This window comes from Leptodactylus fuscus, chromosome 7 (genome assembly GCF_031893055.1).
Source record: "Leptodactylus fuscus isolate aLepFus1 chromosome 7, aLepFus1.hap2, whole genome shotgun sequence".
Lineage (NCBI taxonomy): Eukaryota > Metazoa > Chordata > Amphibia > Anura > Leptodactylidae > Leptodactylus > Leptodactylus fuscus.
Genome location: NC_134271.1, coordinates 141,955,943 through 141,980,949, shown reverse-complemented (window position 1 = coordinate 141,980,949; position 25,007 = coordinate 141,955,943). Strand labels below are relative to the sequence as shown.

Here is a 25,007-nt window from a genome sequence, read left to right as displayed (position 1 = left end):
GCTATCACATACCCCTGGGAAAAATATGTATATTATACATATATTTCTATATAACATTACATCATATATATAATATATATGCCAAAAAAGTTGTGTTTTTGAAGACTTTATAGAAATTGGAACGTCTAAAGGCACTGCACAGATTAGCTAGTATACATTTATGTACAGAAACTCCCCCCCGCCTCAGTCTAAGGGGGCACATACTTTAAATCACCACCCCAGCATCAAAGCTTTATATCTAGAATAGGGGGCGGGGGCATTATTTAAAATAATCCCTATAAAATGTCTAAGAGAAAAAATAATCCAACACCTTTATCAAACGCAATGCCGGAATAAAAAAAAAAAAATCCGGACAATCAACCAAGAGTTAAGGACGACCTCAATGAGCTGGTGTAGTTGTTGGTGGGGCCTCAAGATGGTGCCATGGCAAAACTGCTACATTACATTAGGCTAGTTATGTGGCAGACATTTTTTGGCAAAATTTTTTCGCCAAAATTGCTCAATAGTCCTCCCCCCCCTCCCCGACAACAAACGTAAACATCCAGGAACAGATATTTCATCTGTATCAGCAGCCAGACGTTGAGGAATAACATGCAACCATTTTAACAACGGTTCAGTATTAGGGTTGAGCGATCGGGATCAGAAAAGATCGGATCCTGATCGGTGATCGTGAAATTTGCTCGATCGGGATCGACTGGAAAATGATCGGAAATCGGATTTTGAAATCTCAAGATCGGCTCAACCCTAAAAGTAACTTCCCATAGAGAAGCATTGACTACGGTTGAGCGATTGGGAAAGATCGCATCCCGATCGTCGATCGAGCAAATTTCACAATCGGCTGGAAAATGATTGGAAGTCCGATTTTTAAAAATCGATCCTGAAATCTCGAGATCGGCTCAACCCTATTCAGTATCTGGCAAAAAAATTTTTGACATGATGCTAGAAAATCCTTATAGCTCCTCATATAAAACATACCCAACACAAAAACCCCTCTGCCACATAGTACTTGACGTAAAAGTGGAAGGGTCAGAACGTAAACTGATAACTTCACAGGATAGTACACCCTTCTAACAAGTCCGACCGCCATATTGGTGGAGTCATAGGGCTTGGACTTCTAGAGGTCAAATCCCTGCCGTCATCCTTAAAAAAGGAAACTTTGGGATAGTAAAGCACCAAAAAGTGGCTGAGAACCAATGGCTTAGATAGCCTACTCCTAAGGACATTGTGAGGGGGGTGTAGTGTCCTAAAGTCCATGTCCGATTCCCTTCACAGCCCACCAACAGTTCAGTCGAACTTCACTCCCAATCGTTGCCTCACGTAAACATGCCCAGTAACTAAAGGAATTGGGAAGACGCACACTTGTCAATGCCATCGTTGTTGTGTAAAAGGAGACCCACTGCCAACAATGAAATAATGCAAACTGTATGGGGGTAAGCAGACTTCGACATACTTCCGAAGAGTGATACAGTGACGTATCTAAACAAGTACCACCTGACTTTCTTAAAAGTCGACTGGCGCTTGTTCCGGACAGACTAACTGCCCATGGTATGCTAGACTTTGTGAATTCTCTGCATGTCTTGGGATAAGGTGGTGGCCAAAGCAAATGACCAACAACGGGGTCTTCTGACAAGACACAGAACACTGGTTAATGCTTCGTACACAACTACTCCAGACCACTTGGTTGATTGTCCATTTAGTGTTCACAGATACAACGCAACCCAACGTGCGTTACACCGCTCTTTCGCTTAAATATTTGGCATTTTAACATCAAAAATTCTGGAAAAAATATATATATATTTATATTCAACTCTGACTTCCAATAAGAGGTTTTCGAGGACAACGTCCACCTGCGTTTCCGGAAATGGTCGCAAGAGCAACTTCTTAACACTAGAGGGGGCTCTTTGTTCAATACAATTTGGATTTTGAGCTCAGAGCCGTGCATGCAAAAAAATTAAAATAAATGCAACCTGGCCGCTACTGGCTGGTCCAGTGTCAGAGGCCCTGAGAAATCCCTGAAACATGAGAAAAATTCCATCGGGACGATGTGCAAATCCCATTGCGGAAAAGGCTACTCTTCTGAATCCCTTGCCTAAAGAGATAACTTACTGTTAATAGGTTAAACTAGCGCACTCACACAAACACTCGGTATAATACAATAGCAAGCCTACATCGGTCATAAAAAGCAGCATCTGGATTAACCTGGCACTTGGGGCAAATATCGGGTGTCTGGTTTTTTGCGCTAGGAGGCGGCAAATATTGTGGAAGTCGCTTCCTAGCAGACGGCGTGAAGGGTTTAGGTTACGATTTATCGGCTGTTCCTGAGTAACATTTTTTAGTGACAAAATGAATCCAATAAAGATGAGATGAAGCAATGATCCTCTGTATTGGTATATATATATATATATCCAAAACAAGAGGAGCCCTCAAAAAGGTTAAAGCAGCAGTACTTCAGTTGGCGGACATGTACACACACAAATTAGCTCAACATTCAGTTAGGCCCTAGACGGGTATTTAAAGATGACCCTTCACCACCTCTAGCTCCATTCATCCGTCAGTAGGCACCGCTTCACAGATTTCAGCACAGTTGGAATTTTCTCTCTAGCCCTCATGGTTTCCGAGCAATCCGTGCTGTTCGTTTTAGTGCCCGATAGGTTTACTAAACTCCCTAATAGCAAGTGGGTGGTGTCGAGAAGGAAGCAGGCAAGGGGGCGTAAGAGAGCTCCAATCAGAAGCAGACCATGTGATTGGAGGGTTCTGAGTCACACGCTGCCTATCACCACCCACTTGACATGAGAGTCTAGTTAACATAACATGTTGAAAAAATTGTGTATGATGTTTAAGGGGGCTGCCCCTAGAGGGCAACAAGCAGAGGGATTGTTTTCCAAGATGTAAATAGGAAAACAGATTTGCATATTTTTCACAATCCCCCAGTGGAGTGAAATGGCTTTGTAAGTCTCCATACGCCTGTGAAGGTGATCAATCCTTAAGGAATGATATTATCTCCAGTTCTAAGAATAGACTGACTGAAAAAAGAATGGTGTAATACTTCATTCTGCCTGCGGGAGTGCTGTAGGGAAATTAAACACTAGACAGGATCAGTGTCTTAAATGGACACCATCCAAAGTAGTAGTCCAGAGCAGACATCGCATCTATGATCCCTAACAAACGTGTTTATACCTAGTATGACCTGTGCACCTTCAAGGGGTGTTATCCTTTTTTGGGGGGCCATGTTATGAGGGAGACCAGACATGTAAAATTGCATGTCTAGGGAGACTACAAAGTCTATCCTTTTTGCACAATGGAATACCAATAATAGAAAGGATAGCAAGACAAGACTAAGACAACAGGAGAAACCAAACCAAGCTTTGAAGTTTACGCCTCACGCATCCAAAGAAAAGCTAATCCTCTGCAGGCAAGGAATCAGTGCACACGGAAGAGACAGCGGGGCAAGGTGTTGCCAGGACAGGTTAGACCGCATTCTTGGATGTGACATTGGGAACTGGCGTTCACTTTGGGGAATGGAGAAAAACAAGAGGTAATAGGAAGGCCGCTCCGGGGAAAAAGGTGTCCCATTTCTCTAAGTCTAATTAACATGCCAGCAACGGAAAGAAAACAATCTCGAGATCGGATTTGAGGCCGCACTGGCGGAGGGAAGTCTCATGTGACTCACAGGTCACACCCGGTTTCATTAGTAACAGGGACATTATTAGGATAGATTACATCTGTGTTAAAGTCACCCCCGATGAGCCACGCTACTAGTATCAAGACAGAGATGAACCAGGCCAACAAATTTTTACACTCGATTGAAAAGGAGCGAACAAGACAACCAAGAAACCAAACTAATGCTCGAGAGAACAGGCACTTTTATAGTTCAGCCCAAAAACGTAACCAACGTTATGTCGATGGAGAACCCATGGGTGACAACCCAGAAGAACCTCTCCGAGGTTCTACAACAAAGGTCTAACGTGGAGGACAGAACCAACGTTCAGATCACAGAGGTGGAGATCTGTGGAGAAACCCTTTAAACGGTGCACAGGGGCTTCGGATACATTCTGATAGATGTCATTAGTAACCAAAGTCAGAAGACCAAGACAAAACGGAAAGGTCAGTCACCTCTGCTGTTAAGAAGACTGGTTGGTCCAAATCCAATGCCATAATTGGTGGTGGAGGGGTCAGATGGACACTACTTTAAAACAAGTCTGGCTACAAAGACAACTTTGTCGCCCGGAGGACTTTCCATGACGTTCCTGCTCTGACCTGAGGTGAACACAGTAATGGCCAATTCATGCAGCGTGATGGCCATCTGAATGGGGGTTTGTAGGAACGGGTCACTCATGATAAAGTGACATTGTTCACATCTTAAGAACGGCTTGTTGACAGGATTTGACACCAACAATAATGCAAGCTGGCCAAGTGGCCACTCATCTGAATACACAGCAACAATTGATAACAATACACAACTTAAGATTAGATTGTTCCTTTGGTTGATAACCATCCCTCCCATCAGTCGGGCTCTGCATGACATGTCCGACTGTCCGTTACCTTCCCAAGAACAAAGCAGTCAGGTGAAAATCTACAGCTTGAGCCTCAAGCTCTTGAGATCAGGCACCATAGAGGCCTCCAGAGATATTAGATGGTCAATGGATCCCATCAAAAACTATTGGCACAGTCGACTACAATATGTATGGCCATCCCCAAGAAGATTTTTCAACATCTCATGTAGTCTTAATAAGCACTGCTCCAACAGTTGGAATTTTCTTTAGCCCCACCATTTCCAAGTAATAAGTGCAGTTAGTTTTGGTTCCCGACAAACCAACTAAACTCCCTAATGACAAGTGGGTGAAGGCAGGAACAGGCAAGGAGTAAGATTCTGAGCTCTGAATCATACCTCCTCAGCTGCTCCTACCTTAGATCACCCCTGTGCCATTAGAGAGCCTAGTTAGCATTACAGGTACCAAAACTAACTGCACTTATTGCTCAAGAATGGTGGCGGCCTGAGATAAAATTTCAACAGTTCCGGGATCAGTGAAACTGTTCGTATTAAGGGATGAGTTGTTGAACTGTCCGCTTTAAGGATCTGGTAAGCACGTACAAAAGAAAGGTCTGAACTTCTAAAGGCGGACCCCCACAATCCCGATCACTCTTGACACCACCATCTCAATGCCACATGTGCTCCGCTACTTTAGGGTGGGAAGAGCAACTCTAGTGCCCTCAAATAAAGCCCACAAAAAAATCCTAGGAACCTTGAACACTACTTGACCCGATACATATATGTATGTGCAAACCAACGCCACCAGCTCTTTGTACTTTAAGATAAAGACTCTTAAAGGGGCACGGTACAAAATTCTGACCCTAAGCATCAGGAATGCATGAGCGTCACGAAGAGGAAACGTAGGAAGACGTCTACTCAGAAAAACATATTTGAGACAAAGGGGAGAAGAAGATCGGCGGGCCGAACATGTGCAGTTATTTTTTTGTTTTTGTTTCCTTACACTTCCTGAATTCTCTCGAGTCTGCTTCCTGTAGGTCACGAAAACCGCAACTTCCACATCCTGGCGTTTCTACGTCAGGATATTCTCGGAGCATCGGAGCGTACACATTTATACATTTTCCAAGGAATTGGGATTGCAAGTGCCAAGAAGAAAAAAAAAAAAAAAAAAAAAAAAACACTATCCTACGACTCATTTCGTAGAATCAGTACTGCTGCTTTAAGCTTCGCCCTCTGACTTTCCGTATATAAAAATAGCAGTTTTAACCCATGACATCACCAATGGGTTGGGGTGGGATATATTATAAAGAGGACTCCATTCACACCCACTCGCAAACTCACATCTCACGCAGCTCTCTAGTCCCTACAACCTATGTTGTAGTGTCAGGTTTTTCCAACCCTCTTATTTTTAAACTTTTTTTTTTGTTTTTTTTATACAAAAATTTGTTACAAGTGCAGAACCCTGAAGTCGACGAAAGCAACCCGTATGCCAAAACTTTGGGGAGGTGGGGGCAATTTCATAGAATGCAACGTTTCTCCACTCCGATGGGTGTCGGGTAGAGCTCTTTGCGATTTCATTATCAAGTTACAAAAATAGGACTAGATGTCGCCACCTAGCGGGCAAAAATTGTTAAAAAAAAACAAAAAAAACCCAGGGTGTAAAGATGCAGAACCTCGTCTATAAGAGGTAATATTTTCCCTGAAACCTTACAAGCAAATATAGAATTATTTTTTAGTAAAATCACCTGCAATGTAAAAGGAAGTCTGGGAATTAATGAAACTAAACCTTTAACCTCACCCCTTTCTGCAGCAATGCCACATAAATAGGATAATACATTAAAAAAAAAGAAACCAAAAAGTCGCCATCTCTTTCCAGTACTAGGAGTCGGCGGCCGCAGCGACGGCGCCGGTTTCTACCGACAGGTCTGAGGAACGGCAGCCGTTGATGATGCAACTGACTTTTCGGCACTCCTCGACGACTTCCGTCTGCCGATCCCCGTTCCAAAGACGCTTGTAGCGAAACTTCGGTGGTAGAGTCTCCTCCTTCTTTTCGACCACAGTGGTTTCACTGGAAGAGTCTTTGGCTGCTTTCTCGCTGGCCTCGGTCTGACCCTCTGAACCCTCTTTGGGGAAACCGAACCGAGGTGAAGCAGTGGGGAACTGCGGCCAGGAAGGAGCAGCAGGTTTGACGAAAGTATGGCAGGTCTTCTCAGCGTCCAGTTTTGGAGAAAGGGTTTCCTCTTCGAAATCGCTTTCTGAGTCTTCTTTCTCCATGGGGTCTCGGCTATCGAGCTCTTCTTCAGAAAGGAGGTCATCTTCATCAGACACCGGTTCGATCTTCACGGGCACGGGTTGCGGAGGAGCTGGGCGTTTCTCCTCAGAACTTTGAGGACGTTCTTTGTTCTTACGCCCCATCGGAGGCGGCTGAAGCTTAATGGGGAAGGAAGGCTGCTCTTCGGGTGGGAAGGGACGATGTGGTGGTGGCATCATGAAATTGGGAAATCTTGGTAAAGTCCTTGGACTTAAGTGGTAGTTAAATACGGAGCAGGCTTGGGCCTGCAGGTAGTGTTTCATCTCTTCTGGGTTGAAGTTAAAGCAGCTGCCGCTTTGGAAAGCCGGGCTCAGTCCAGGGGAAGGACTGTACGAAAAGACTGTCGGAGTCAGCGACAAGGCAGGCGATATGGGTACGCTCATCAGACCTCCGCGCCCGGGAAGTGGAGAGACCGCAAAAGGACTGTGGGCATCTGGGTACATGCCAGGCATCGAAAATACAGGAAGCATGAGATCAGACTTATGCTTCTGGAGGCCATGATGACCTGTGCCGATGTTCCGAGAGGACATGTGGTCTGCGCTTCGGCGCCACTCCGAGTGAAGATCTTCGGGTTCTGATGGGATCGGTTTCCGCTCGTTGACATCGTTGAGAGATTCCCTGCTGGACTGTGCAGAGGAGCTTCCGGTAAAATGGTTCATGTGTCCATCTTCATTGGGAGAATCTAAAGGCGAGAAGTGGAAGTGGGACGAGGCTGTGGGGACCGGCGGTGCGCTCTGAGGAACAGCGCCTGAAAGGAAAAAGATCGAGAAGTAAACTTGATTGTCGAAGACGCTAAAGGAGAGGACAGAAGTAGCAAACAGTAACCCAATTTTCATTCTAAGAAGGATCTCCAAGCTAATGTAAGTGACCGACCACAGAACGTCCCCAGGTCCTGTTCCTGTGACACTGGAACAGAGGGACAGTCATTCTCATGACTGGGGGTCCCAGTGGACAGCACCACCACCGATCAGTCACTTATCACCCATCCCATGAAGACGTAATCATTTCACTCTTTAACAACCCCTTTAACATACCATTTCAAGTGGAGTAGGGGACACTGTACATTGATAGTTACTCTTAAAGGGGCTGTACTATAAACACCAATAGTTATCCTACAGGATAGGAGATAAGTGTGTGAGCGGTGAGGACCCACACCAATCCTGAAAACGGGTTCCTGTCCCAAGTAGCAAGTCATGAATTTGCATTGTCGCTCCATTCATTTGCTACGGTACTTGCAGGGATAACCTAGAGCTGTACCATACAAAAGGAATAGTTCGCGAGAAGACAGGACCCCATTTTCAGGATCAGACCCCCCCCCCCTCCCCCCCCACCTGTTATGACTTACCCCGTAGTGACAACCTACTTAACAATTCAGTGGCTGATGTTACCCGGCAGGGTTTCAAGAACTACAACAAAGTCTGCTAACACTTAAAGCTGTGACTCCGTGTTATAGCGTGTCCGGCCCTTTAAGCTGAAATACCGAGGTCTGAACTTGCTCCTAAAGCGGTTCTGTACATCCATCAGTTTTCTGACAGGGTCAAAGCAGTATCAGGTTTACCATCTTGCCTTAGGCCAAAGCTCTGACAGATTCACTGATGCTGCCGCTACTCTATAGGGGCGGGGGGGGGGGCGTGATGAATGTAAAGGCTATAGCCGCAGAGGTGATAGTAAGACATGATACAGAAGCGCCGATTTTTTTTTTTTTGTCATTTACACCGCCACAATGTGCAAAATTGAAACCGGAATATCAGCTCCTTAAAGTCGCCTTTCCTGCTCGCTCGTCTTTCAGCAGAAAAAAAATAAAAAAAGGTTGCAGTGTTTTCCTGCAGAGCACCAGCACGGTCAACCTCCCATCAGATTATATACCCAGACCCAAAAATATCCATTAAAAACCCTACCGGCACTGCTTCATCTGCAAGCCTTGGGGCCGACCTGCTGCTACGATTTACGTTACTTAGAATCTGATAGAAGGGAAATTCCATCCGGCTTCAGAGAATCGCAAAAAAGAGAAGTCGATGGCCAGCGGCGAAAAAAAAACAAGGAACGTGGTATTTGATCCGTGTAGCAAGAGGACGATTGCCCAATACGGCAAAAATTTTCAATTTCACATAAAAAATACAAAAAAAAAACAAAAAACCCCACACACACAAGGTAGTGAGGGCTCAATGCCTGGAACGGTCAAGTCATGACTATATTTTGATGACATTGTTAGGAGAGGTTATCCAGTTCAGACTGCAAGGGGTATGACCCCCCCCCCAAAAAAAAAATTCATACGTGCAATGAAACCTCTTCACTGCTTTCAAAGAACAGCGCCGTACATTGACTAGTGGCAGTGTTCGGTACTACAGCTCGGCGCCGTTCACTTGAATAGGACGGAGCTGCACGCAGGCCGTGTGACGTCACCTATGTAGAGTAACCTAATTAAATAAATCTATATTATGTGGTGGCCATATCCAACTGACCAAAGTGGCAGCGTTGCGTGGATGGGTGCCACATTCTCTACCATTGGTGTTTGCTTGTTTCGGAGACTGGTTTTGCAACATGGTTCCGATCAATATCAAGTACAGGCACAAGCAAAAGTAAAGTAAACAATAATGGTGAAGCAACCCTTCCACCATTTGGTAGGCACAGCGCCATATGTATATTGTGGTAGTGCCTGGTATTACAGCCAGTTGCACCTTAGTCCTATTCAAGTGGCTAGGCCGCAATACCAAGTATGGCCACAACTTAGGAGAGCGCTGTGCTTTGTAAACAATGAAGGCGATTGGATATTGATTCATCTATAGCTGCCCGCCATCTTACCATTGGGCCGGATATTGATGAAGGGGTAGTTGGGCATGACCAGCTTGTTGAAGTTGAACTTGTAGGTAAACCTCTTGCCCTTGGTCTTATGCAGGATCCTTTTATTGTAGTAATACCTGGAAGAGAAAATGACACCGGTTATCGGCTCAGTCTACACCAGCGCCCGATGAACTCTACCGACCCCGCACAATTACTGTGTCACAAAGTCCACCCGCCCTGTGTGTGATGGGACAGATACCAGGCTGGGCCGCCCGGCACAGTGAGGAAGCGGCCTGTCTGCACGGCGAGCGAGCTGGATGCTATCAGTAGTAAACATGTGTGATGAGAAGAGCCAGACACCGCAATGCTCTGCACACAACTAAATCCGGTTTACAGCTCCGCTCCGCCCTGGGGGGAGCTCGGGGCAAAAACAAACCTTCTTAGACGTTGTGGTATATTAGCTGGTAGCGATAAGATATTCTGTAAGGGGATGGGGAAGCTAGAAGACACCGACGGGAAGAAAAGCTGAAAAATTATCCGCAACTTTCTGCACAATCTGCATAATATCTCATCGGAGGAAACTGAATTTCTTGCTTCTTCTCGGTCTGCAAAACGAAACCCATCAGCAGGTTTGAGGACACTAGACCGAGAGCGTGTCCTTAGGCAGTGCGGTGTCCCCAAACCTGCTGATGGGTTCCCTTTTAAGAAAAGGAGGCTGTAAGCAATATTGACCCCTAAACCTTTTGACCGGGAAAGCATTGGGAACATACTCTGGGGACTGGACGACCGAATGCATGACCAAAGATCCAAGAACAGATAAATATGGCCGCCTTTTTGCCCTGGCCTATAGGCTGTGTGGGGTATCGTAGCGCTATCCGTTTTACTGCAATGGAACTGAGCTGCACTACTGCACACAGCCTGTAGACGGGAGTGGCACCGTTTTAGGAAGAAACCCCATTCGCAGGCTTTTTCTGGTACTTTCCTGACAAACTTTAAGAATTGTCCATCAATGGTGGACGGCTAAACGCAATATCAAGGAGCGGCACGGTTTAGAAACCAGTCACCCTTAAGAAAGGCTATTCTTCTACCTTTAGATGTCTTCTCCGCACCACCGTTCAGTAGAAATCCAGGTTTTCTTTGGTATGCAAATGAGTTCTCTCGCAGCACTGGGGGCGGTCCCAATGCTGCGAGAGAACTCTCCAGCGCCGCCTCCATCTTCATCTGGAACAGCCTCTCCCTCTGTCTTCTTCCGTCCTGGGTTTCAATGTTCTAGGCCTCAGGCCTCGCCGACTGCGCATGCCCAGGCCACAAGAAAATGGCCGCTTACACAGTAAGCTGGCGTAAGCGGCCATTTTCTTGTGGCCCAGGCAAGTGCCGTCGGCTCTGGCCTAGAAGATTGAAACACAGGATGGAAGAAGACGCAGGTAGAGGGCGTTCCAGAAGAAGATGGAGGCGGAGCTGGAGAGTTCTCTCGCAGCATTGGGGACGCCCCAGTGCTGTTTGAGCGTTGGGACCTCCCCCAGTGCAACGAGAGACCTCATTTGCATACCAAAGAAAACCCGGATTTCTACCAAATGGCAGGGCAGAGAAGACATCTAAAGGTAGGAGAAGAATAACCTCTTAAGGCTATTCCTACGTGTCAATGAGAAAAAGGAATCCAATGATAGGATCCCTTTAATATATGTAGGGGTTGTCCAGGATCTGCAGGTAATGGATACAGAGGACAGGCCATTGACACTACTGTGGATACGACCCCAGAATCTGTTACTCCTATAGGATTCCCTACAATGTCCGTCTCTGGGCTGGGTCATCCAGTTATATAGCGTGCTATCATTTTATAGGGCCCCTCCGATAACCTGAAGTTTCTCAGATTAAAGGGACGTTCCTGCGCCACTGCAGGATCAGTGAGGGTTAAATTGTGCAAGCTCTTACTATAACCAAAATGAAAGTGGCGCTCCCTTCACGGTTACGCCATCGCAGCCGCACATCCCGGATTGCCAGGAACAAAAAAAAACTGTTTTGGCCTAAACTTTCGCAGCCTGAGGGTGTCCTGGATCCCTGGGAACCTGAACACGTGTAAAAGGAAAAACAAACCAAAGACTAGAGCGGCGGATTAACCTTTTATCTCCAGGTTTAAAGGCCCTTGAAAGAGAAGGAAGTTACAAAGACGAGACAAAAGGAATAGAGAGAGCGCGACAACACCTGAGGCGGCAAAGCTCGGGCTCATCATGGACGCAAAACAGCAGGACCCGCCCACATATTCCCCCCCCCCCAGCGCAGGATGCATGAAGACACAGTGGGAGGCGATGTATCAGGAGTTATAATAAGAACGTGGATTTGGATGTTCTGCCTTAGTCGTGACTCTAAAGCATCAAAACAACATCACTTTGTGCCCAGAGGTGGGCGAGGCGGAGAGGAGAACACAGGTATTGGGCTCTGTGCATTGGCAGTGTGCCAGGCCCATGTACATGGCAGAACTCAGCACAGGTCCGATTCCCCGGCCTATGTGTGGTGGATGGAGCCAAGGCAGCGCACAAGATCATGACACGGCCCCCACATTTGTAGCATCACCTCTCCATCACTCAGGTCTCCTAACACATGGAGCTCGGTGGACCCCACTGACTATAAAGGGTGTCTGTGTTATGGGAAACGTTCCCTTTAAAGCCCTATACCTACAACAGAAAGATTGGGCTGAATTTCGACAAGATAAGCGGACACAAGGGGCGTTTGACAGATCCTTGCTCCCCCATTCAGAGCACACTTGATGTGTATGGGGGGACGTGTATGGCCGCATCGACATGTGTGTGGTGAACAAGGGACACAACCCTGAAGTAGTCACACCCAGTGTTATTATGTCCAATGACTAATAGCAGGACATGCCATTTCCCAACCAGGTAGGATGTTTTAGTAATTGCCCTGGAAATGTCAGGGGACACAAGGCTGCAGGCGCGTGAGCTGCTGCGATACATGACAGGGAGGTGTGGCAAAAAAACAAAACGGAAAATTTTTAGTGTCTTAAAGGAGCGCTCTCAGTACAGGCCGTGGGTATGTAAAGACTGTTGTAGGACTAGGACTCCCAGCCATAAACACATTAATAACTAGCGCTCCATTGACTTCTATAGAGTTTCAGGCATCAGAGTATACAAAGAAGTGAATGGAGAGCCAGTAGTGCATGTAAAGTGGAGTTTCAGTCACATGGAGGATACAAGGGGACATTCAGGCCCCCCGTTCTCCTGATACCTAGGTGCCCAATGGTTAGACCCCAAGCGATATGACACTTATCTCCCATCAAGAGTTTGAGTCTTTAATAGCACAACCCCTTTAAATGCATATAGGAAAACTGCCTGCTGCTCTTCCTGCTCTCTGTATCACCGCCATCTCATGCTACAAGTCTATAGAGTACAGCGGGGTTGGTCATGTGACTATCAGCAAAGCAAAGCTTGTCATGGGGTTAGAATCGTAGGAATAGACCTTATCCAGTGTGGGGAATGACCATCAAGCCTTATTTTCTCCACAAAACCCCTTTAAGATCCCATCATTGGATTCCCTTTTGTTTCTAACACGTAGGAATAGCCTTAAGAAAGTTTATTCCTCTCCTACCTTTAGATGTCTTCTCCGCGCCGCCGTTCGGTAGAAATCCCGGTTTTCTTTGGTATGCAAATGAGTTCTCTCGCAGCATAGGGGGCGGTCCTAGGTGCTCAAACAGCACTGGGGGCGTCCCCAATGCTGCGAGAGAACTCCCCAGCACCGCCTCCATCTTCTTCTGGAACACCCTCTCCCTGTGTCTTCTTCTGTCCTGGCTTTCAATCTACTAGGCCTCGGGCAGAGCCGACTGCGCATGCTCACAGGCCACAAGAAAATGGCAGCTTACTGTGTAAACAGCCATTTTCTTGCGGCCCGGGCATATTCGATCGGCTTTGCCTGAGGCCTAGAAGATTGATCTCCAGGACGGAAGACGACACAGGGAGAGGCCACTTTAGAAAAAGATGGAGGCGGCGCTGGGGAGTTCTCTCGCAGCATTGGTGACGCCCCCAGTGCTGTTTGAGCGCCTAGGTCCGCCCCCAGTGCTGCGAGAAACATTTGCATACTAAAGAAAAATGAGATTTCTACTGAACGGCGGCACGGAGAGGACAACTAAAGGTAGGAGAAGGGAAGCCTTTAAGGCTATTCCTACGTGTGATCCAGAAAAAAAGGGGTATTCAATGATAGGATCCCTTTAAGTGCAGCTGACTGGCTGAAGAGCACATGTAAGGTTTGTACAGCACCATCCCTTACCTGAGTGCCCGGCTCAGCTTGTCGTAGTTCATCTGGGGTTTACATTTCCTCCGGCCCCACAGCCGGGCCACTTCATCGGGATCCTTGATGACAAACTCTCCGTATTCTCCCTGCTGCCAGGCGATGACGTGACGGAACTCCTCCTTCTGTAGCAGCTCCAGGATGAAGTGCCATAGCTGGATCTGCCGAGAGCCGGGGCTAGACTCTGCCTTGTAGGCCCAGTCCGGGAAGTGGTAACCTGCAGATTGTCAAAGAAATCAAATAAATGATAAAAAAAAAAAAAAAAAAAAAAAAAGAAACGGACAAGTGATCGCAAAAGAAATGATCAGACAAAAACCATGGAGAAAACTAAAAAAAGACATTTAAGCAGAAAGACGTACACAAAAATAGAGAAGAAGCAGAGATAGATTAGATTTGCCAGCATCAGACGGAAGCACGAACACCAACCTACACATACAAAGAGGAGGAGTCAGTGAGGTGAGACGCTGCAGGATCGGGAGAGCACGAAACAGCCACGACCAGCGCTATATACACACACATCACACTGCCCGGGGTACAGACAGGACGGACAGACAAGTGGACAACACAAGAAATATGGATTGGAGAGAAGGGATTTACTATGGCCCCATGTCCTGTGGGTAGGGAACAGGGTCTGAAAGGGAAAAGGTAGGGAATGAAAGTCCCCCTAAGGCTGTGATGGCGAACCTACGGGTGCCAGAGGTGGCACTCAGAGCCCTCTCTTTGGGCACCCATCTGTGGAACAGATTGTAATGTGTGGTGCCCACTGTGCGGAAGATTATACTGTGTGGGGGGGGGCCACTGTGCAGCAGATTATACTGTGTGGGGGGGGGCCACTGTGCAGCAGATTATACTGTGTGGGGGGGGGGGCCACTGTGCAGCAGATTATACTGTGTGGGGGGGGCCACTGTGCAGCAGATTATACCGTGTGGGGACCACTGTGCAGCGGATTATATTGTGTGGGGACCACTGTGCAGCGGATTATACTGTGTGGGGACCACTGTGCAGCAGATTATACTGTGTGGGGAGCACTGTGCAGCAGATTATACTGTGTGGGGAGCACTGTGCAGCGGATTATACTGTGTGGGGGCCACTGTGGAGCAGATTATACTGTGTGGGGGGGCCACTGTGCAGCAGATTATACTGTGTGGGGGGGCCACTGTGCAGCAGATTATACTGTGTGGGGGGGCCACTGTGCAGCAAATTATACTGTGTGGGGGCCACTGTGGAGCAGATTATACTGTGTGGGGGGGCCACTGTGCAGCAGATTATACTGTGTGGAGGCCACTGTGCAGCAGATTATACTGTGTGGGGGCCACTGTGCAGCAGATTATACTGTGTGGGGGCCACTGTGCAGCAGATTATACTGTGTGGGGGGGCCACTGTGCGGCAGATTATACTGTGTGGTGCCCACTGTGCGGCAGATTATACTGTGTGGAGGCCACTGTGCGGCAGATTATACTGTGTGGGGACCACTATGCAGCAGATTATACTGTGTGGGGACCACTGTGCAGCAGATTATACTGTGTGGGGGCCACTGTGCAGCAGATTATACTGTGTGGAGGCCACTGTGCAGCAGATTATACTGTGTGGGGGCCACTGTGCAGCAGATTATACTGTGTGGAGGCCACTGTGCGGCAGATTATACTGTGGGGGCCACTGTGCAGCAGATTATACTGTGTGGTACCCACTGTGCGGCAGATTATACTGTGTGGTGCCCACTATGCAGCAGATTATACTGTGTGGGGGCCACTGTGCAGCAGATTATACTGTGTGGGGGCCACTGTGCAGCAGATTATACTGTGTGGGGGCCACTGTGCGGCAGATTATACTGTTTGGGGGTCACAGTGGAGCAGAAAGCTCTATAAAGTGCCATTCACATGGCCGAATTTTGCAGGTCCGTAAATGTCTGCGATTGAGGATCCGCACATTATTAAGGTTAAATTCCCGTGTTGGCACTGTGCATTACATTAGTGGGTTTTGGGCTGCAGTTTGGGCACTCTATCCCTAAAAGGATCGCCCACTCTATCCCTAAAAGGATCGCCATCACTGCCCTAAGGCCTCCCTGTGAATGAAGCACCAGTGCGATGGCATGAACGGTGCCTGGGGTTACAGGAGCTCAACCATTATCAAAGGGCTGTACCAAGTTACAATGTAATATACGGATATGCTAACTGAAAAACCAGAGGTGCTTTTATTTAGTGGGGTCCTGTTTGAACGTATGGAGGGACCGCCACACCATAAATCCCTAAATAAATAGATCTGAACTGCAATACCAAGCATAGCCACTATATATCATATGGCAGTGAGCTTAAAATTCGGTAAACAGTCATGTGATCTGTGGGGGATGGTGGCCATCAGACTCCACTGATCAGATATCGATAACCCATCATAAGGATTACAATAGTGGAAAACCCCTTTACGGTTCACACCAGAAATAAAACGCATAAGAAAAGCCAGTTTAGTAAAAGCAAAGGACACAGGATGGGAACAGAATCCCCCCAAAGGCCAAAATGGAGTGTGAGTAATGTGCGATGCCACGTTAAAGGGGTTTCCGGGGTATTACCCGCTGATGACCTACCCTTAGGATAACCAGTGGTCTGACACCTGTGGTTCGGCCATTAGCGTCACTCCGAGCACCGCTTCTGATTCGCAGGCCACGTGACGTCAGTCATCGGTCACGTGGCCCCGTTTCCAGCTCAGTCCCATTCCAATGAATAGGGTTGAGCTACAATCCCAAGTACAGAGAGGTGTGCTTAGTTTTGTGAAGAGGCCGCAGTCCTCACCCCCTGATCTTTGCTTAGAATTGGTCATCAACTAAGAAGCCTGGAAACCCCTTCAGGATGGTCATCTGGTCACTTGGGCTTTATAGACCTGTACGGCCCCCCGCTACACTCATGTATGACACACGCGTGTCCATGTGGTCAGCTTGGCACTTTAGGAGAACAGCCTTACCTCCCCCTCCTTTTGGCTTTTCTACAATACTGCAACCGGTCTTCATCTTTCTTCTTCCTGCTGACTGCAAAGACAAGACAAGAGATTAAGACTCCGCACCTACAAAGCGAGCAGAACTTACACACGAGAAGCATTTCCAGGAAGAGTTACCCAGTGCTGTAATAGTATCCTGCCCGGCAGCAGATGCAAAGTCACAGACCCTGCACCATTTAGGCCGCTACACAATATTCACGAGTGTAATGAAATACAGCAGAGGTGTCAGGCCGAGAGCGGACACGTCTAGTCAGCAGTTAACCCTTTGACATAAGGGGTTTATGACAATTTAGTCTTAAAAAGTGGGATTTTGTACCCCTGCTATGTTCCTTACAAGAGGAATCCCAGAGGTTGCTGAATCACTCAGTTATCCTCAGCACCCCCATTGCCAGAATTGGGGATATGACTCTCAGACCCACTGTAGATAGTCACAAGGGATAACCTAAGCACCCAAACACTTGACAGAAGCTTTGATGGATATGGTTTGGGCGCAGAGACCCTCGGACATTGGTAAAATGAATGGCAATAGCAACTTGGAGTGGGTACGCGGATTGTAAGTCACACACCAAGAGCAAAGTCTGAAGACCTTGACCACCACGGAGCTAATCCTCTTACCTTTAGATGTCTTCTCCGGACCGCCATTCGGTAGAAATCCTGGTTTTCGGCGTATGCAAACGAGTTCTCTCGCAGCACTGGGGGCGGGCCTGAGCGCTCAAACAGCACTGGGGGCGTCCCCAATGCTGCGAGAGAACTCTCCAGCGCCGCCTCCATCTGCAACGGCCTCTCCCTGTGTCGTCTTCTGTCCTAGGTTTCGATCTTCTAGGTCTTGGGTAGAGCCGATTGCGCATGCCCGGGCCACAAGAAAATGGCCACTTACACCAGTGTAAGTGGCCATTTTCTTGAGGCCCGGGCACACGCAGTCAACTCTGCCCGAGGCCTGGAAGATTGAAACCCAGGACGGAAGAAGATGCGCAGAGAGGCCGTTCCAGAAGAAGATGGAGAGTTCTCTCGCAGCATTGGGGACGCCCCCAGTGCTGTTTGAGCGCTCAGGCCCGCCCCCAGTGCTGCGAGATAACTCATTTGAAACCAGGATTTTTACCGAATGGCGGTGCAGAGAAGACATCTAAAAGTAGGAGAAGAATAATCTCTCTGAAGGCTATTCCTACGTGTTATGGAGGGGGAAAAAAAAGGGGCATCCAACGATGGGATCCCTTTAAAGCACCTTCTGCAACTACTATTACAGTGCCGCTCCCTGTGGACTGGAGCTCATACACAATACAGATGCAGATCTTCAGGCTCCATTGAGGACTATGTGGAAGCCACCGCCACATAGAGCGAGTTACACATACGGAGCTAACCATGATGGCGCCCCTGACAATAGGACGTCTGTGTTTGCCACTGCGCAGCCGCCTCCTGACAGGTGAGCCCGAGCACTACAATGATCTGAGTGTGACCCCTTTTGTCTCGCAAACAAAAGGAAACTGACGGCTTACGCATTTCCTTCCTTGTGGTCGAAGCTGCCAAAAGCATTGTGTCGTCCACCCTCGCAACCCCGCTTGTGGTGACAAACACATGGGGTGTCATATCCAGTCGTGATCGCACAGGAGAACAGCTCGTCTGGCTAGGAGAGCAAGCCTGGCACGTGGCGGGTTAAAAATGCCCATTAGTAAGTGACCGTGTCCTTATAGGTTTCCCCTCTACTGTGTAATGCTTCGTTCCTCCTGCAGTGGCGCTGCAGGGAACCTGAACATTTATTGCCAGGGCTCGGTAACCATTGGCACCTCTGCTGCGGTGACACTACAACTCCCAGCATGCTCCATTACCTTCTGGGACCTGCTCAGTAAGTGTGCATGCTGGGAGTTGTAGTGCTAAAGGTTGCTGCTCCAAAACCGGTAAGCTTTTCCAAGAATGGAGTTCAAGGGGCAACACAGTGGCTCAGTGGTTAGCAGTGCAGCCTGGCAGCGCTGGAGTCCTGGGTTCGAATCCTGCCAGGAACAACATCTGCAAGGAGTTTGTATGTTCTTCCCGTGTTTGCGTGGATTTCCTCCCATTCTACAAAGACATACTGATAGGGAAAAACAAAACAAAACGTACATTGTGATCCCTATATGGGGCTCACAATCTAAATTAAAAAAAAAGAAAGAATGGAGTCCGGACATTGGCGAATTTGAGGCCGTGCACTAGTTTCAATGGTGTGTGGAGGGGGGCACAAGGTGTCTGCCCAAACTGGTCAGGATTCAAGGGGCTGGAAACAAAAAAAAAAAAAAAAACGCAAGAAAGCAAACCCACAAGTGTCTCATCTCTTTGCTATTGTGTGTATGAGCTATATAATATATATATATATATATATATATATATATATATATATATATATATACACATACACACACATATCCCATGGAGATAGAGGACCAGGTGAAAGAGCAGAGACCCTTTAGGTAGGACAGGCTCTGCTCACATCTCCTTGGAGTGTGGAAAGAACAGAGTACAGATCCTTAAATACATACTTGGATCAGAAACGAAGGGTCACAGCACCTCAGCCAAAACCTCCCGCCCCTTGGGGGGCTCCTAGGACAAAGATCAAAACTTTTGACTTGTACCTTGAAGGAAGAAACGCTAAACTGAGCGGTTTAATAAGAAGGTGCCAAATGCCAGGAGGAGCGAGAGCAAACACTGCGGGCTGATGAAGAAGGCACCGACACATCTAGTTAACCCATAGTGGAAAGAGGAGTCAAACACGGGACTGTCCTTGGCACGCCGCCTCCCGTGTCACAGACAACTCTACTCTTACGGTCTGTCATACCGCACTTCTGTGGAGATCACTCTGCCCTAGTCAATCTAACCGCGGTCTCCAGAGCGGCCCCCTGCCCCAGACTAGGCCCCATTTATCTGCTGGAAAATGAAGACGAATCCGACAAGGCTCAAATCCCTCTTCTGAAGAGGCTTCAAGCAGCGTGGGGAAACTAAAATGGTGTGTGGGGTGCACAAATACTAAAAGGGGGCGGCCTACTGTGTAGGAGAGGGGGCAAATGGAGCATTAAACTACATAGCGCCCAATACACGTTGTGGGGGCTACTACCGTGTTTCCCCGAAAATAGGACGTACCCCGAAAGTAAGGCATGGCAGACATTTTGCTGCCTTGCCTAATATAAGGCGCTCCCCCGAAAGTAAGACGTAGTGAATAGAAATGAATGGAAGTAGCCGGCAAGCGGGGGGTTAATCGGCGTGCCGGGCGCTTCCATTCATTTCTATGGGAGCGTGTGTGGGCACCGATCGGAGGCATTAGCGCTGGATGTCTGCCGACACCAGGCGGCTATGGCGGCCGCCCGACTCCCGGGTGGGCGCCATAGTTAAACATCCGGGTGTTTAACTATGCCGGCCACCCGGGAGTCGGGCGGCCGCCATAGCCGCCTGGTGTCGGCAGACATCCAGCACTAATGCCTCCGATCGGTGCCCACACCGACCGTGGGCATTAACCCTTCTGGCGCCGGTGATCACCGGCACCTGGAGCATGCTCCAGGGCCAACGTCATGTTGGCATGACAGCCGGGAGCCTTGTAAAGGCTCCCCGACCTGTCTGCAGTGCTTTTCTTTTGCAGGCTGCTCTATGCAGCCTGCAAAAGAAATGACGATTTTTTTTGCAATGCAATGCAATTGCAAAGGTCTGATCACTAATGCATTGCAAAAAATCGTCATTTCTTTTGAAGGCAGGTTGCCTGTCTAATGTATTACAGGGGGTTAATAAATGCAAATATATATATATATATATATATATATATATATATATATATATTAAAAAGTCGAATAAACCCATTTCCCTAGAACACACATAAAAGTATGTAAATACTGTGAAACACATACCGTACATGTTAGGTATCCCTGTGTCCAAAATCGCCTGCTCTACAAATCTATAAAGATATTTTTATACTGTACAGTATTTAATAAATGTTAATTTTTATATTTAGCAATATATGTGAATTCTTCTTTGGAAAAAATAAGACACCCCCTGAAAATAAGACATGGCACATCTTTGGGAGCAAAAATTAATATAAGACACCGTCTTATTTTCGGGGAAACAGGGTAAGGAGCAGTATACTATATGAGGACATGATACAGGGACATAACATTGTGCAATACTAAGCAGGCCTTATACCGGGTCCGCAATGGAGTATTATACCATAAAGCGGCCACTAACGGGTCATTATACTGTATGGCAGTTACTTTATGGGGTCACAATTGTACTGGGTGGAGAGAAGGGGGCAGAGGTGTGTCTTACTATATGTAAATACTAGATATGTGCGGCTGATGGCGGACTCCGCTCAGTAAGTGAAGGTCCGCACACCTCCGTAATGGGTTCACGGCGCAGAACCTCAAGCCATACAGGGGGTAGGAGGGGGCAGATGCCGCACACTGCTAGAGGCCAAACAACCCGACAGGTAGTTGTAGAAATAAATAGGTTAGTAATTGTAGCAAACGCTCCCCCCCTCGAGCCAGTGCTGACATTTAGAAAAATGCAGAAGGAAATGGTGAAGAACAGGTGTAAGGATTAGGTGACATGTGATAAACGCCGAGGCGTGTCCGCTAATCTATACACTCAGCACGGAGGAAATGGGTGGACGTTGTCAGCCGGCGGCACGCATCCTCCTGGGTCACCGCCGCTCAGGATTTCTCTATCAGACCGGGGCATTCCTCCTGTCAATCTCCGAAACATATCCTCTGCCTGATCACACAGGACTCAGATTCGGAGGGTCTCCACTCTCCCCCCAGGAGTCCCATTGGCCTCCACGGTTGCTGTATATAAATTTCGGAGGAGGAAGACAGCCCCTAGACCAGGCTCTGTGCACATGGATGTGTTCCCATCAGTGACGCCCCCCTACACACCCCTGCCATACTATTGCATTCTAATAGAGGGCACAGCGCCCCACGTAGGCTGAGGGAGAAACTACGGAGCCATAAGAGAATTATCCCCATGTATTACACACTTACAAAGGCAATAACCACGTTTCCCCTGCGGCGGTGGTCCAAACATTCCCCAGGATTGTATCCTTAGCTTGGTGGGGGTCCGGACAGATTAGCTGTGTGAAGAGACCCCCCCTCCCCGAGTGCTGCGGCCCCTTCCCTGTATACCAAGCACGGCTCAGTACATCCTATAGTGGCTGTGCTTGGTATTGTAGCTCAGCCCCTTTCACTTCAATGAGACTGAACTGTAAACAGGTCAAGCGACATCACATGGACTGTGTAGCAGAAGCAGCTGATATGGGGGGGGGGGTCCAAGGTATGATCAGATATTGATAACCAATTCTAAAGAAAGGTAATCAATATGTAAATCCTGGAAAACACACTAGAGGGCTCACTGGGAGGTAAATACATTCTGTCCCTGCACCGCTACCTTACCATCTTCTACTGTGTCAGTCTTCACTGTAGTTTTAGCATTGGATTCATCCAAACGAATGGTAATGAAGTCAATGAAAATGTCTTTTTTTTTCCAAGGATTGGTATGGTAATAACTTGTGGTCTAGACATGTTCCTAACAGGAGGGAGGAGGAGGAACCAAACTTACAAAGGCAACCGATCCAGTCATGTACATGATAATTGAGGAAACACCACATGATGCAGACGCTGCGGGGCACGAGTCACGCTCCTCATACGGGAACCAGAGGACTATGTACCAAAGTGCGACTACAACTCCCAGGAGGCTGCGGCTGGAGACTACTGCCCTATAACCAGTGACATAGGACAGGGCAAGTCAGAGAGCCAAACATTAGTACCAACACTAGAAAACCATCCCATAATCCTGCAGCCTATGACAAGCATTACAGCGTCAACTCAGCTTTCCAAAGGCCTGATCAGGAGATGACAACGAAGCCCCACAATAGCTGGAAACGCAGAAGAGAACAGTTATATACGGTGGCTCAGTGGTTAGCACTGTAGCCTTGCAGCGCTGGAGTCCTGGGTTCGAATCCCGCAAGGAGTTTGTATGTTCTCCCCGTGTTTGCGTGGATTTCTTCTCATTCTACAAAGACATACGGATAGGGGAATAATGTACATTTCGATTCCCTATATGGGGCTCACAATGTACAAAAAATAAAGGGGTTTTCCAGGCTCATTGCAAAGATCAGCTGATTGAAGCCTCGGCAGTGCCCCCTATGTGCAAGTCCTGCTCCACAGATCAGAGGACGGCATGTTCATGGGTCACCTGACCTGTTTTGCAGCTCAGTCCCATTCAAGATTCAACACAACGTTGTTCAGCACAAAGCCGCCGCAGTGTTCGGAAGCTCTTCAAGCAGCTGATCGGCATGGGGGCCGGATATCAACCTCCTGAGTAGATTCAATTATCAGAAGGACAGGTCATCAATAGTAAGTTTGGAATAAACCAGATACGTTTATATCATTCTGTCTGTCACTATCACTGCTTGCTGTCACTGAACACAAACCTACAGACAGAATTACAACGTGGATTTCGTTGCAGACTCCATAGCCCCCATCAAGTCTGCACTTACTGAAGTGGGTCGGCAACCATCAGCCATTGTGAGACGACAATCTGGGAATAGTGCGAGCATGCTGGGAGTTGTGGTGTCACAAGTACCAATCCTCAAAGCCACACAATAAATCCCTTGACATCTCACAGCTGAGTGTTTGCTACAAATGGATCCATCCTCTGAACACAACAGCATTGTCGTAGGTTAACGCGTCTCACTACAGGCAGGATCCAACTGTAGCAAATCCTCAGCGGTGAGAAATCTCAGGACAAGGATGTAAACAATGTGTCAATTCACCGACAGCGAAGAGACGTCTTGAAGATGATGAGAAATTAAAATCCAGAAAGCCGTACAACCAAAAAGACAACTTGACCGGGGTGATCTTAGCCTTATAGCGCCCCCATGGCAAAGTGGGAGAGGACAGCATTACAAGAATCAGCAATATTATCACAATATCCAGCCAAAGCATGCGATGCACTTATGTCGCCGGCATAGGCAGCGGAGATGCACAAAGCCAAGGCTCAGGTCACCAAATAAGCAGCACCATGGATGGGGAGACAACATAAACAAGGCCCAGACCTACACAGAAGCCCCAGCCATAGGGGGCAGCAGCGGGACAGGCCCTGCACTGCTGAGACTTGTAGTTCCACACCCAGAGTTTAACCATTAGTGACCCAGGTGTCGTGTCGGCGGCTTAAGAGTAAATTCCAACACAAGCCCGAGTGGAGCAGGAGCCCGGCAGCGCCAGGAGCCCCGCGCGGAGCCGCCAGGGCCGGAGGTAAACACAGCAGGCCGAGCTCCGAGGGGAAAACGAACGATGGAGGCAGAAAAGGGCGGCACTCACCAGTGGCAGCCGCTCAGTCACAGCTCCGCCGCTTCGTCTCCGCTCTCCTCCGCTTCCAGTCTCCTCATACAGCGAGCAGGAAGTGCCAGCCGCCTTATTAATCCCACTTCCGGTTTACGTTTCCTCCCCCTCCCTGCACGGGCGTCTACGTGCGCGACGTCGGAGCGTGGTTCCGCGACGTCACCGCCAAAGCCACGCCCACACACTCGGCTCCTTTGATTAGCGCTAAAGCCACGCCCTTCCAATGTTGGATACAAAACAAACCCCGCCCCCCCCCCCCCCCCCCCCGACGCCTGTTCGTCACGCCCACAAATAAAAGTTCGCTTTTTTTTCTTCCCAGTTGTATCAGTTTTGCGACACCGCCCCTTACGTCACATGGGAATCCCCTCCTCTCTGTAGATGATTTGTACGTCAGCAACTCCCCCACACACCGTGTAGGACTGAGGACAAGGGAGAGGGGGCGGGAGGACGAAAACAACACGTGACTTCAGCCTCCGGCGTGCTGTGCTTGGACTTGTAGTTCCACATCCATTTACAGATGGCTCCCATACGTTTTGTTTTTTTTTTACATTGAACCGATCTTCAGATTTCAGGATCGATTTTAAAATCCAATTTCCGATCATTTTCCAGCCGATCGTGATCATGAAATCTGCTCGGAATCCAATCTTTTCCGATCCCGATCGCTCAACCCTAGTCAATGCTTCTGTATGCATACCTCTCAACCGTCCCGGATTCACGGATTCGGGGTCCTGTGGTCGGCGGGAGGTGTGTCCCGGTTTCAACGCCGATGAGTTGATTACATAAGCGATTAAAACAGGAGCCG

General features: G+C 48.1%; 1 protein-coding gene across 2 annotated transcripts; it reads right to left on the bottom strand.

The window, feature by feature from the left end:
• On the bottom strand, window positions 1–24,314 carry ETV3 (ETS variant transcription factor 3). Of its 2 annotated transcripts, none has more exons than XM_075283215.1 (5): window positions 24,185–24,314; window positions 16,830–16,893; window positions 13,857–14,094; window positions 9,603–9,718; window positions 1–7,548 (listed from the first exon to the last, which is right to left on the bottom strand). In XM_075283215.1, the coding sequence occupies exons 2-5, from the start codon at window positions 16,873–16,875 to the stop codon at window positions 6,368–6,370; spliced, it is 1,581 nt and encodes a 526-aa protein (XP_075139316.1). In that variant the 5' UTR covers window positions 16,876–16,893; window positions 24,185–24,314; the 3' UTR covers window positions 1–6,367. The 2 variants fall into 2 exon arrangements, with proteins under 2 accessions (XP_075139316.1, XP_075139317.1); XM_075283216.1 differs by having other exon boundaries at window positions 13,857–14,204; window positions 24,185–24,248.
• Between the last annotated feature and the right edge of the window lie 693 nt (window positions 24,315–25,007).